General features: G+C 43.7%; 1 protein-coding gene across 1 annotated transcript in view; it reads left to right on the top strand.

Annotated features, from left to right (window-relative positions):
* Nucleotides 1–9,990, top strand: part of LOC120029128 (histone-lysine N-methyltransferase 2A-like) — a 47,121-nt gene extending 37,131 nt beyond the window's left edge. Inside the window, exons 27-35 of the mRNA XM_038974437.1 lie at nt 40–1,360; nt 1,495–1,563; nt 1,655–1,875; nt 2,093–2,167; nt 2,332–2,506; nt 4,093–4,197; nt 4,406–4,489; nt 4,896–5,025; nt 5,364–9,990. Coding sequence (XP_038830365.1) covers nt 40–1,360; nt 1,495–1,563; nt 1,655–1,875; nt 2,093–2,167; nt 2,332–2,506; nt 4,093–4,197; nt 4,406–4,489; nt 4,896–5,025; nt 5,364–5,639 — 2,456 coding nt within the window. The 3' untranslated portion in view covers nt 5,640–9,990. The remainder of the gene's footprint in view (nt 1–39; nt 1,361–1,494; nt 1,564–1,654; nt 1,876–2,092; nt 2,168–2,331; nt 2,507–4,092; nt 4,198–4,405; nt 4,490–4,895; nt 5,026–5,363) is intronic.
* The last annotated feature ends 3,472 nt before the right edge of the window (nt 9,991–13,462 follow it).

The following is a 13,462-nucleotide window of genomic DNA, read 5'->3' as shown; positions in this document are numbered from 1 at the left end:
CTCAGAAGATCCAGATCAGGCCATCGGTCAGCGCAACAGGAGTGATGGATACCATGACTCTAACCACAGGGCTCACCACTGGGATAACCACCTCCCAGCCCATATTTCCTGCTGGGGGTAAAGTGTTGGGCACCATGCCCCATCACCCTCAGATCCATACTTTCACCGGCACCACCCAGACGGGCTTCCAGCCTGGCATTCCCAGCACCACCTCCGGTCTCCTGATCGGTGTGCCCTCCCACGAGCCCCAGATTCTGGTGACTGAGGCCGGACGGAGGCATGACCTGGCCCCCAACGTGACCATCGTGTCCAGTGCCTCCATCTCCACGTCCTCGGCTGTGCTCGCATCTGGACACGGCAAGAAGCGACCCATCTCCCGTCTCCAGCCGCGGAAGACCAAAAAACTGGCCCGCTCCAGGAGCCAGCCCACCCTGGGCCCGTCTGAGGTGAGACCCAACATGACTCTGATCAACCTGTCCTCGCCACATATGGCCCAGTCCGAGCTGTGCACCCTGACCACGGCCGCCACCACTTCTCACAGCAAAGTCCCCAACATTATCAAGAGACCCAAATCGGGAGTCATGTACTTTGAGCCCATCCAGCAGAGGATGCCTCTTCCCAGTGGGCAGCCTGGCATCCTGGGCCACGCCTCTTCCACCCACCTGCTGCCCTGCACAGTCTCAGGGCTCAACCCCAACCAGTCAGCAGTGCTGAACATGGTGTCCATGGCTCAGCCCAGCGGGCCCGGAGGCCTCATCACGCCAGGCTCTGTCTCTCTCAGCACCCCGGTGCTCAGCTCCACCGAAATCACAGGACCCATCAACAGCCTCCTCTTCAAAGCCAGCCCACACAACCTGGGCCTTCCGGAGCAGCAGATGCTGCTCCAGTCTGGAGCTCCTCTCATGTCCCAGCTGTGCAGCCCCGTCCAGCCCTCCATTGCCAGCAGCATCTGCGTGCTTCCCTCTCATCAGACCATCAGCATGTCTGTCAGCCAGCAGGTGGACCCGGAGAGCGGCGCCTTCCAGCGGCAGCAGCACCCACCAAATGCCAGTGGACAACCTGTGGCTTCGGCCCCCAGCCCGGTCCAACAGGATTCCAACAAGGGACACATGGTCGGAGTGCTCTCCCAGAGTTCCAGCTCTCAAAGCTCACACACCATGCCTAAATCCAGGTCCTCAGAGCAGAAACAAGAGCTGAAGTGTAGCGCTGCAGTAACGGCATCCACGTGCTCGGGGAAAGGCAAGCAGAAAGCCAAGCGGACAAGGCACAGTCCAGACAAGGCCAGCGGGAAAAAACACAAGGGTTGGCTGGCAGAGCCTCCTCGGGAGATGCAGGGAGACCGGCCCACCTCCGCTCCTGGGTAAGATTCTCACATAACCGATAACTCATTAAATAATTAACTAGGACTATACTTTTCACTAAGTTTTTCACAAAGTTATCATACCAGTTGCCAGCTGCTGCTTATCCATATTTGAATTCCCTCTACCACTGCAGGTCTAGAGAGCCAGTCTCTCCCGAGCCCATGGACACAGGCAAGCCCAGAGAGAGGGACACCAGCAAAAAGTGAGTAACGCAAGATTGTCACCCCTTCCATTCAATACTATTAATATGCAATGGATAATGAGATTCATTTCAAAATGTATTTTATTTGCAGTGTTTATTCTGCCAAGTCTGCTGAACCTCCTGCACTAACCAGTAAAACCAGTGAGTTCCCTGAGGAGAAAAGCAAGACCACCGCTGGTTCTCTACTGGGGGCCACCCCTGACCAGGAGGGTAGCTGCAGGGACTCTTCTATAGACAGCAAGCCCAAGAAGGGACTCATCTTTGAGATCTGCAGCGACGACGGCTTCCAGATCCGCTGCGAGAGTATCGAAGGTATACGCAGTCCTGCTCTTCTTGTTCTGTTTCCGTGTAGCGTGGTTATGACACTCGATGGCAGAAAGTGGCGCTAAATTTATTGAAGTGAATGTGTAACAGTAAAGATCTCTTATTTCAAAATCCTCATACAAATGAAGTAAACTGTGTACTTTAATACTAACACAGAGATGAGACACTAAGCTGACATGTATTGTCTTCTCCCTCCGTCCCACAGAGGCCTGGAAGTCCCTGACAGATAAAGTCCAGGAGGCCCGCTCCAATGCCAGACTCAAAGAGCTCTCCTTTGAAGGTAAAGTGCCTTTTATCAGATTTTATTTTGTTTATGCAGGTTCAACAACTTTTGAGGAATGAAATGGTGACTCATCACTAATTTTTTTCTTTCTTTAATCCTCCACTCCTTCCTTTTGTGTTCTATCTTTCTCTCAATCTTATTTTTTTGTTTTCTTCTCTCAGGAGTGAACGGCCTGCGGATGCTGGGGGTCCTCCACGATGCTGTGGTGTTCCTGCTGGAGCAGCTGTATGGTTCCAGGCACTGTCGCAACTACCGCTTTCGCTTCCACAAGCCCGAGGAGGCCGACGAGCCCCCGATCAACCCTCATGGCTCGGCCCGCGCCGAGCTTAACCACAGGTACAGACACTCCCAAAAGATGGATAGCAAAGTCACACACAGCCCTCTTCCGATACTTAAAAAGTGTAAGGTTGGATTGGTATCCAGACAAATGTACAGTTATTCTTTATTATAACAAGAGGTCCCTGGACCAGCCTCCATGCGCATCCTTCCTTCATCCCTTCCTTAAAACCTCTCTAGGGTACGTGAGATGGTAGCGTCCCACCTCTTCAACAGCCAGTGAAACTGCAGGGTGCCAAATTCAAATACAGAAATACTCATTATACAAATTCAGAAAACAAAACATATTTTACATAGGTTTAAAGATGAACTTCTTGTGAATCCAACCACGGTGTCAGATTTAAAAAAATGCTTTACGGCGAAAGCATACCTTGCGATTATTTGAGAACATAGCCCAGCAGACAAATCATTACAAACAGTAACCAGCCAAGTAGAAGAGTTACACAAGTCAGAAATAGAGAAAATTAATCCCTTACCTTTGATGATCTTCATATGGTTGCACTCAGAAGACATTAATTTACTCAATAAATGTTCCTTTTGTTCGATAAAGTCTCTTTATATCCAAAAACCTCCGTTTTGTTTGCGCGTTTTCTTCAGTAATCCACAGGCTCAAACGCAGTCACAACAGGCAGACAAAAAATCCAAATCCACATGTCAAACGATGTTTATATTCAATCCTCGGGTTGTTTTTAGCCTAAATAATCGATAATATTTCAAGCGGACAATAACGTCGTCAATATAAAAGGTAAACATGAAAGGCACTCTCTCGGTCGTGCGCATGAAAAAGCTCTGTGACACGGCAGGGTCCACTCATTCAGACTGCTCTTACTCCCTCATTTTTCAGAATACAAGCCTGAAACAATTTCTAAAGACTGACATCTAGTGGTAGGCATAGGAACTGCAATTTGAGTCCTAAGTCAATGGATACTGTAATGGCATTGAATAGAAAACTACAAAACCCCCAAAAATCCTACTTCCTGAATGGATTTTTCTCAGGTTTTCGCCTGCCAAATCAGTTCTGTTATACTCACAGACACTATTTTAACAGTTTTGGAAACTTTAGAGTGTTTTCTATCCAATTCTACCAGTTATATGCATATCATATCTTCTGGGCCCGAGAAGCAGGCAGTTTAATTTGGGCATGCTTTTCATCCAAAATTCAGAATGCTGCCCCCTACCCTAAAGAAGTTAAAGTAATCACTGAGTCATGACTGGACAGGTGAAGACCATGTGGTGGAGACCTTGTGTTCACCTGATGAATCTAATTAGTGATTACTTCAGGAAGGATGCATTTCTACAGTTTTTGAACTGGGACCCTGCCTCTTAGCTTTCCTTTGATTGTTGAAGAAATCCACATCTATACGTGATCTATGCATTCTACTTCAGCAATGACAATGTTGTGAGCTGTTTGTACACGGGCTCTCTTAACTGATGTTTTGGAGCTGGTAACTGTGTGTACCCGTTACCAAATCTCAAGTCACTATTTGGGAGAGGTCCTTCCTAGGGTTTAGAGCGTCTGCATCATTGAGTTATTTGCCTGCGTCATCTGACCTGTGTGTCTGCTCCATCTGTTTGCCTCGCCACAGGAGGTCTGTGTTTGACATGTTCAACTTCCTGGCCTCCAAGCATCGCCAGCCCCCCGAGTACAACCCCAACGAGGAGGATGAGGAGGTGCAGCTCAAGTCTGCTCGGTGAGTCACTCCGCCCTGTTACACAATTCCTGTTTATTTTTACTTCTGAAAATCAGGAGGACTATCTCTATCCTCCATCTCATTACAGTGGACTCTTCTTGGTTTTCTGATCAACATCCCCGTATCCACCTGTCGGAGCTTCTTGGTGGTAGTAGACCATCCTTCCTTCATTGGAACTTTAACACACTGTGCTACTGTTGTTTTTCAGCCGGGCCACCAGCATGGACCTCCCCATGCCCATGAGGTTCCGACACCTGAAGAGAACGTCCAAGGAGGCGGTGGGGGTTTACAGGTTAGGAAAACGCTGTCTACGTAACATATAAGAGGGGGGGGGAAGTTACCCTTTTTTAACTAAGCAAGTCTGTTATTAAGAACAAATTCTTATTTACAATGACGGCAAAACCCGGATGACGCTGGGTCAATTATGCGCCGTTCTATGGTACTCCCAATCACGGCCGAATGTGCTGCAGCCTGGAATCGAACCAGGGACTGTAGTGACGCCTCTTGCATTGAGATGCAGTGCCATAGACCGCTGCGCCACTCGGGAGCACGAATCCCAAATTCAGTGGAATGGTATTAACAAGAAAATGAACTACTACTGTAGCTTTGCTAAAGCTTGTTCCAGAGAGTGGGGTTAAAAGATGAAACCCTTTGGTGAACCAGTGGTCACTGAGCCCCTGTGTGTCCTCCCCTCACAGGTCAGCCATACACGGCCGAGGGCTGTTCTGCAAGCGGAGCATCGACGCGGGGGAGATGGTGATCGAGTACTCGGGCAACGTCATCCGCTCTGTCCTCACTGACAAACGGGAGAAGTACTACGACGGCAAGGTGAGAAGAGAGGCCTGGCCTCAATGGAACACAGTCCTCTGCTCATTTGTTTTGAGTCTGTACAGGGCCATGTTCAATAGGCAAATGTTGTGGAATGTTGCAGATAGAAATGTCATGAATAGATCTTGCGTGAGTTCTTATTCCACTTGTCAGAGTCATGTTTGTTCTACGTAGGGTATTTGTATCTGAATGTTGGGCCTGCTGAACGTGGTTTTTATGTGTCAACACCACCCTATTAACCAGTCAGGATCTTCAGTCATTTGATAATGGGTTTTGTTGACTGCAATCCTCAGCCAATAGCTGGTCACCCTCTTCTCTTCCTGTCCCTTCCTCTACAGGGTGTTGGCTGTTACATGTTCCGCATCGACGACTATGAAGTGGTGGATGCCACCGTGCACGGCAACGCCGCCCGCTTCATCAACCACTCGTGCGAGCCCAATTGTTACTCACGTGTCATCAACGTGGACGGGCAGAAGCACATCGTCATCTTCGCAACACGCAAAATCTACCGCGGTGAGGAGCTCACCTACGACTACAAGTTTCCCATCGAGGAGCCGGGCAATAAGCTTCCATGCAACTGCGGAACCAAGAGGTGCCGGAAGTTCCTCAACTAGCCCCCCACTCTGATGTGTGATGGGAGTGGTGTTAGCGGTCCCCTCGACTAGCACGAAGCCATCCATGCACTGGCAGGTCTTAGAGTGCAGAATGATGCTTCCAGTACTGCGCTCCCTTGTTGCTGTAAGGCTTGGGAAGAAAGGTGAGCTACGGACTGGGTTAAGTTTGATACGAGCAGGTCTCTGTTTTGGGGAGGGACATTTTTGAAAGAGAACAACTTATTGTTGTGCCTCTTTGGTTGTTTTACTTTTGGATCGGATGGTTTCAGACTCTGGGAAGTCAAAGGAAATGGTAACTGTGTAAGATTAGCAATGTTTTAATGTTTTCTGTCTCTGAATGATACACAAATTGCCCTTTTCATTCTGAATTTTAACATCACCTCACATTTTATTTTTCTAGATTATATCTCAATTCTGTGTGAGCATAGAATCCATTGATTATGTTAAACACAATAATAATTTCCACCTTGTAAGTTCCATTTTAAACACCAAAGTGCAATTTGTGGAAGGGAATTTTCTCTGCATTTTAGAAAAAGAACGAGGATGTATTAGAACTGATCAGACGACGCTTTTCTCTTGGCCTCATCTGTTTATACACATCTGCCTGTCGGAATGTGCATCCTGTGCAGACTTCGGAGTATCTCGCGATATCATAAAGAATTGCTTGGGGCTGCTATGCTGTGTGTTCAGCCACTGTAAATAGTTCCTATGCCTGTCCAGAGCAACAAGTCGCAAGATGTGTTCGGAAGAGAAACACTAGAGGGAGCTTTAGTCAAAGCGATAGAAAGAAAGAGGCCGGTAGATTATTTCTTTTCAAGTGTTATGTTGTTATTGATAATTAATGATAACCGCGTGTGTACTTGTAGAGACGTTGTCGAAGTCGGTCGGTGGTCATTGGATAAAGTCGTGACTAGCAAGCTACGCTGAGATTCTGGTGGACTGACAGCTGAGGGGTGAACTTTTATTTTTGTTTTTTTGCCTTAGTAAATGTTATTGTTGTTTTTGTATAGGAAAATGATAAAGGCAGAGCCATCGATTTGTATCGCAGGTATGCACACATTGTCTTTTGAAATTAGGTTAGAACAGAGTCCGGAATTACAGCAATGAGAACCAAATGTCACCCCCACCCCTCCGAATCTGATTTCCCTTTAATCCCATTTTAAGATCAAAGTTATTCTTATTATGGCCGATTTCACAAATTACTGTTGCAAAGGAATTGTCTTTTTATTTGTGTCGAACCGAGTCGTTTGAAGTCTTGTCTCCTCTGTCCCTTTTTTTTTTATGGGCAGAAAAATATCACACTTGCTTTGAGAATGTAAATAATATGTATATTTTTCTATACAAACGACTAAAAAGCACTCGCTAGTGAATAGCACTTAATGTTATAAAATTGTATTTATATTTTTAAGAAATCGTATTTATTTTATTGCCATTTTTGTAGGAAATAGAGGTTTACAAACACTAACGCTTGTGCTCGATATTTTTATTGAGCTGCCTTTTTCCAAGCTGTTTTTTTTTTCTGTTGGTGTTTTAATTATTTTTTTAGCCTAAATGTTTCTTTTTGGATTCCAAAGACTGAAGCTGTCGCTCCCTGCTGAGCCCAGTCCACCAGTAGCTCTATTTGCCAATCTGTCAATCAAGGACATTTTTAAGGACTGCCTGTTAGTAGCATGACATTGTTATATGCACTTGAGGGATTCCATTTGAGTGCTGGTCTATTAGAGTAGCTGTCTGAACTCCTTTTTCCAGCCTTAATTCCACACTACGCGCTCCAGCCAGTCCATTCAGACTTGGGGCTGCTCACTGTGCGTAATTCGTTCACTTTCAGCTTTAAAAAAATATATATATTTCTCTACAAATTTCAACGTCTCCCTTTCGGGATCAAACACACTCCAAAATCTGCTAACTGTAAGGACATAAAACACAGTTAACGCCACATCAGTGCACCAAGGTTCCCCATGGATTGTACCTCCATGGTTTCCTTCTGTCAGTGTTGCTTTCATATTAATACTGTCAACGTTTCATGTTTCTACTCGACTCCCTCAAAGTACAGCATTTGTTTCATGGCTTTTACATGAGACCGGCTACACATGGAAAGCTTTTTTTAGAAGCTCGGTAGAAGCTGATTTAAGTTAGAAGAGGCTAAGCGTTACCATTGACCACAATGCAACCTATGTAGGAGTTTGTCCGCTCGCTTGATCTCTCGCTTTGCCTTTGCTGTAACTGAGCATGCTTCGTTTAGAGAACTCTCGCTCGTAAATTGACAGTTGTAGTCCCAGTTTTGGTGGGACATCGGTGAACAAAAAGTGACTAGGTTGATGACAGGCATGTATTTCCTTGCATACCTCGAACAAAGCTCACCAAATTGCTGCTTTGCAACTCTGGCTCCAGTTGTCCTATAGTGAGCCACTTCAGGCCAGTGACTTTATTTATGTTTTTGGTTTGTAATCCATTTTTCCTCGTACTCTGTTGACTTTATCTTGTAAGGCCGTCGCAGAATCTCTCCAACCCTTACCCTGCCCAGGCTGTGAAGTGAAACAATAACTTTGCCAACACATTGTACTTCAACTGTGACAGAGGCACTGACTTAACATGGGGAAACAACTTTCTACACGTGTAAACCCAATGGGTTCCTATGTTTAAAAACCACAAGCACAGATACTGTTTAAGCTCCCTTAGGAATTGTGGCCCCCCAGCAAAGTGCACTTCTGCTCGACCTTCCCCCCAAAGTGTGTTAGGGACGTTCAGAGTGCAGGGACCACTCTGGAGGCCAACAGTGAACACTCCTCCACCTTGCAGCCTGGGTTTTGCCAGCTAATTCAGGGATACAGTTTTGGTTCAGCTCTCGCTGTCCTCCTATCCTGGCTAGCCTTAGGGTGAGGCACAGGGTCATGCTGAATTCTGCTGCTGTGTCTTTAATGAATGTATATACAAAAACTGAATTGTGGTGATTTCTGATATCAACTACTTGTTTTTTTTGTTTAAAAAACCCCACAAAGACCGGACTGAAAGATGACCTCACAGGACAGTTTGTTTCATTTCAGAGGGAAAATGATTGAGGGACAGCATTCTAAATTAACATTGAAAGGTCACACTGAATAAACTAACAGACTTCAAAGATGGCTTTGGTAATCCTTTTACAAATTCCAAAGGCTCCGATTCCTCTATAGATCCAAAGCAGTGAAGTGTCAGATGTTTTTAGAACAGCCCATTAGTCAAGTGTTTTAAATGGCAGACTCTGTTTCTTGGACTTCATAATACCATGCCACACCAGTGGCCCTTGTCCTTCACTTGTAATTATGATATCTATATCGAAATAGTAACATGTACTTCAGCATCTATACAATATACAGAATGGACAGACAAACTTAGTTACAGTAGCAAACAGCAGGTTTATAATGGTTCATAGCAGTGTTCAATGTACTCTAATGGTTTTGTGTTACAGTATCAGTTTAGAATAACTAACGTACATTTTTGTATATTGATATCCAGTAACAGGTTTCCTGTGTATGTTCCTTTTGGCGGGAGCTTTGCAGTTTTTCTTTTTTTTTCTCGAAAATAAACAGTATTTATGTCATGATGTATAAAGTGGTTCCGAACTTCTTGAGGTCAGCCATTTTATTTTGTGTTTTGATTGTTGTAGTGAATGTTTTTTTTATTCTTTGTACATTTTTAACAGGGATTTTAGACTACCTACTTGATTGTGGTATGATTGAGTTTGTGGAGACCAGGAAAAAACAAATCCCACCAATGTTATTTTACCCTCTTCCATGTCTCCCTCACCACCCCTCTTCGGGAAGCTTTGGTTGTACTTATCATGTACTATTTTATAGAAAGTGATGATGAAAATAAGTTTTATTTATTTTGTGTATTGGAACGTCCATGAATTTATTTACAGGTCAAGGTAGTTGCTGGAACCTGCTTGAAAGATGTTGGGGGTGGGTAAAAATACTCAACTTTATTTGTAATTTTATAATTGTTCCTTGTGTATAGAACTTATCAGCCTGAGATGAGACGTGGAATCAAGGAGTTGGCGGTAGGACTTGGAAATGGTTAAACGGCACTCTTCCTATGCCTTGAATATACCTTTGTCTTATTAACACTTCCTCCTGAACTCCATGAGAAATAATGATATTTTTCCCTGTTAGTTGTACATCAGTGTTCTCTCATGTGTCACAGAAATGAAGGAAAGTTGAACCACATGAGTGAACTACTTAAGGTTGAATGTATAATTAGGAAACAAAATTGTACATAACTGTAAAAAGAAAAGTTTCTAATCATGTTTATTTTCTATGCACTTTTTTTATTTAAGTGATAGTTTAAATAATAAACATGTCTCGTTTACTCTTTCTTCAGGCGCTCCTTTTCTTTTACTTGTTCTGTCAACCTAGATATATACTGTATATATATTTTAAAGATGCATTGTTCCTACAACCGCCGAAGATGTAACGTGCGTTTCCCAAAACAGCACGCAGGAAGAGTGTTCCGTAAGTGCGTTGGTTGGCGCATGTGTCGATACTCAGGGTGCGAAAGAAAGATGGAGCTGCTCTCTGATCAGATTTCTCCATTCAAATCTTAACCTTTAACATTGTAATTATTCTACAACACTGGCGGATCAGCTTCTAGAGAGATCACCTTATGACTGCAAGTATTGAGGCGGCTTATTCTAATACTTGCTCTATAATGATGCACTAAATTTAATTGATTTGGCACCTTATTGTGCCCGTTACACAATATGAAAATATTTAGACAGCGTAGCCTATAAAATAAAACAATTGACTGAACATGAAATTTGATTTCAATATCTTCCTAATATTTCACCACCCCCTTTTGCCCTCAGAAAAGCCTCCAATGGTTCCCACAGTTGTCATGTTGGCTGGGTGGCCTTTGGGTGATAGACCGTTAATGATACATGGGAAACTTGAGTGTGGAAAAACCCAGCAGCGTTGCAGTTCTTGACACAAACCGGTGCGTCTGGCACCTACCATACCCTGTTCAAAGGCTTAAATATTTTGTCTTGCCCATGTCTCAAGTTTAAAACCTTCTTTTAAGCTGTCTCCTCCCCTTCATCTACACTGAAGTGGATTTTACGAGTGACCTCAATAAGGGGTCACAGCTTTCACCTGGTCAGTCTGTCAAGGAAAGAGCAGCTGTTCAAAATGTTTTGTATACTTTTTTAATGCAGTCATCTCGGTTTTCATTTGAAGCATCTTTTCAACTGTCGCTTGATAATTTGCAGACTGGTGACTTCGTTCCGAAGTTATTGGTGGTCACAGAGGCAGATAAACAGCTTGATTCTGGGTAGTGGATATCTGTGTATAAAGTGACACGATAGGGGGGGAAAAAACATCTAATGACGCACTTAGCTGTCTGAGGCAGCTGTTAAATAACGAGCGTTTTCAAGTACAACTTTAGTAATGATCGTTTTGGGAAACAGCTCAGAGATTTAACGATGCTCTTAGGAAGGTTCTAATGATGAACTTTAGTCTTACGATGCTTTTGGGAAACCGGGCCCAGATCTGTCACTCTCCTTATTCAATTCTCCATTTCTATGTTTATGAACCCCATAAGTGTATCCCACTGATGTAAACTTAACTTTGCACTTTTTATCTAGTTTTTAGACAACTTAATTTCCTCAATTGACAACTTGTTTTTAAAGCAGCAGGGTAACGCCAAAGTATAACAAAGCCAAGATTAAGTTGTCAACTCCGAATAAAAAAAATCTAGGTCAAATACTTACATTGTAATGCAAGTTCCTTCAACTCACAATTTTTCTGGCAGCTGGGTAGCTCATCTTTTTAAAGTTGAAACCGCTAACATTTGTGTAAGGTATCAATCAGTGTGGTCATAGTATTGATAAAACAAGCATACTGAACATGTTCAATGTTGTGGTAACAATGACACCCGCTCCGGGAACCTGTTCTGGAATGCTTTGAACATAGATCTAGCGGTCCAAAAACATTACTGTTGCAGAGTAACAGAGATCTGAACATAACTCTACCCTCTCTTTTTTTTTTTTATATATTAGATTGGTTTATAACGATACTGAACAAATGTGTACTAGCAGATAACCATATTTGGTAAATTGAGAAAACAGCTTGTGTAATAGCCTAATCTGGTTCAGGCAGTGTAGACACCAATTCAAGACAAACAGTTATTTTATACACTGAACAAAAATAAAAACGTAACATGCAAGAATTTAAAAGATGTTACAGTTCATATAAGGAAATCAGTCAATTGAAATGAATTCATTACGCCCAAATCTATGGATTTCACATGACTGGGAAAACATATGCTTTTGTTGGTCACAGATCCCTTATGGTAGGTGGTGTGGTTCAGAAAACCAGTCAGTAGGTGGTGTGACCAGCATTTGCCTCATGCAGCTTGACACATTTTCTTTTGCATAGAGTTGATGTCAAGAGAATTTTCAATCCCAATGATAACTAACAATCCCTGAGGTTTGTAAGACCCTGGGTTTAATAATAATTAGGCAAAGACTCAGCTTATGCAAAAGGTTTCGTACCGTTTATTCACGAGAACGTTCTAATACAAAGACATGCCATTTTATAACTCACTCCCTACTTACGCACATACCTCCACACACAGTAGATAGCCTACGCGCATACATACACACGAACAGTAGGTGGAATGTATCCTTCCCCGTGGTTCTCACCACTGTTTATCACTACTAAACTGGCAGTTCCATTCCCCCGAGATTAGAGGAACCTTGACAGGACTCCCTGTCCTGCCGTAAGTTTCTCAGAGTTCTAGCCAGGTCAGGTCATACAGTTTAATTGTTCTCTATCTTCTTAGTCACACACACACATTTCTCCTTGTCTCTACCAAACCTTATTAGACTGAAGTTTATAATTCTAATTCATTATACATGTTAAAGAATCGAAAGATTACTAATAGTTACGTTTGCCTAATTATTCATTATATATGTTACATAATGTCATAATTACGTTTCAGGGTGGAATTGTTTAGTCATTACCTTTAAGCATATAAATTCCCTTATCAGTTGATCAGGCTGTTGATTGTGTAATGTTGTCCCACTCCTCTTCAATACCTGTGCGAAGTTGCTGGAAATTGGCGGGAACTGTCTGGTGAGTACACAGGCCATGGAAGAACTGGGACATTTTCTGCTTCCAGGAATTGTGTACAGATCCTTGGGACATGGAGCCATGCATTATCATGCTGAAATGTGATGGCAGAAGATGAATGGCACAACAATGGGCTTCAGGATCTCGTCATAGTATCTCTGTGCATTAAAATGCCATTGATAAAAAGTAATTGTGTTTGTTATCTGTAGCTTATGCCTGCTGATACCACAACCCCACCGCCACCACGGGGCACTCTTGTTCACAACGTTGACATTCGCAAACTGCTCGCCCCACATGCTGTCTGCCATCTGCAGAGTAGAGTTGAAACAGGGATTCATCCGTGAAGAGCACACTTCTCCAGTGTGCAAGTGACCATTGAAGGTGAGCATTTGCCCACTGAAGTCAGTTACGAAGCCAAACTATAGTCAGGTCAAGATCCTGGTGAGGATGACGAGCATGCATATGAGCTTCCCTGAAATGGTTTCTGACAGTTAGTGCAGAAATTCTTCGATTGTGCAAACCCACAGTTTCATCAGCTGTCCGTCCGGGTGGCTGGTCTCAGACATCTGGGGAAGGTGAAGAAGCTAGATGTGGAGGTCCTGGGCTGGCGTCTTTACACGTGGTCAGCGGTTCTGTGGCTGGTTGGACGTACTGCCAAATTCTCTAAAGCAACATTGGAAGGCAGCTTATGGTCAAGAAATGAACAATTCTGTGGCAACC

The sequence above is a fragment of the Salvelinus namaycush genome, chromosome 34 (assembly GCF_016432855.1).
Source record: "Salvelinus namaycush isolate Seneca chromosome 34, SaNama_1.0, whole genome shotgun sequence".
Taxonomy (NCBI): domain Eukaryota; kingdom Metazoa; phylum Chordata; class Actinopteri; order Salmoniformes; family Salmonidae; genus Salvelinus; species Salvelinus namaycush.
The sequence above is the reverse complement of the archived record's forward strand: the minus strand, read 5'-3'. Positions and strand labels throughout refer to the sequence as shown.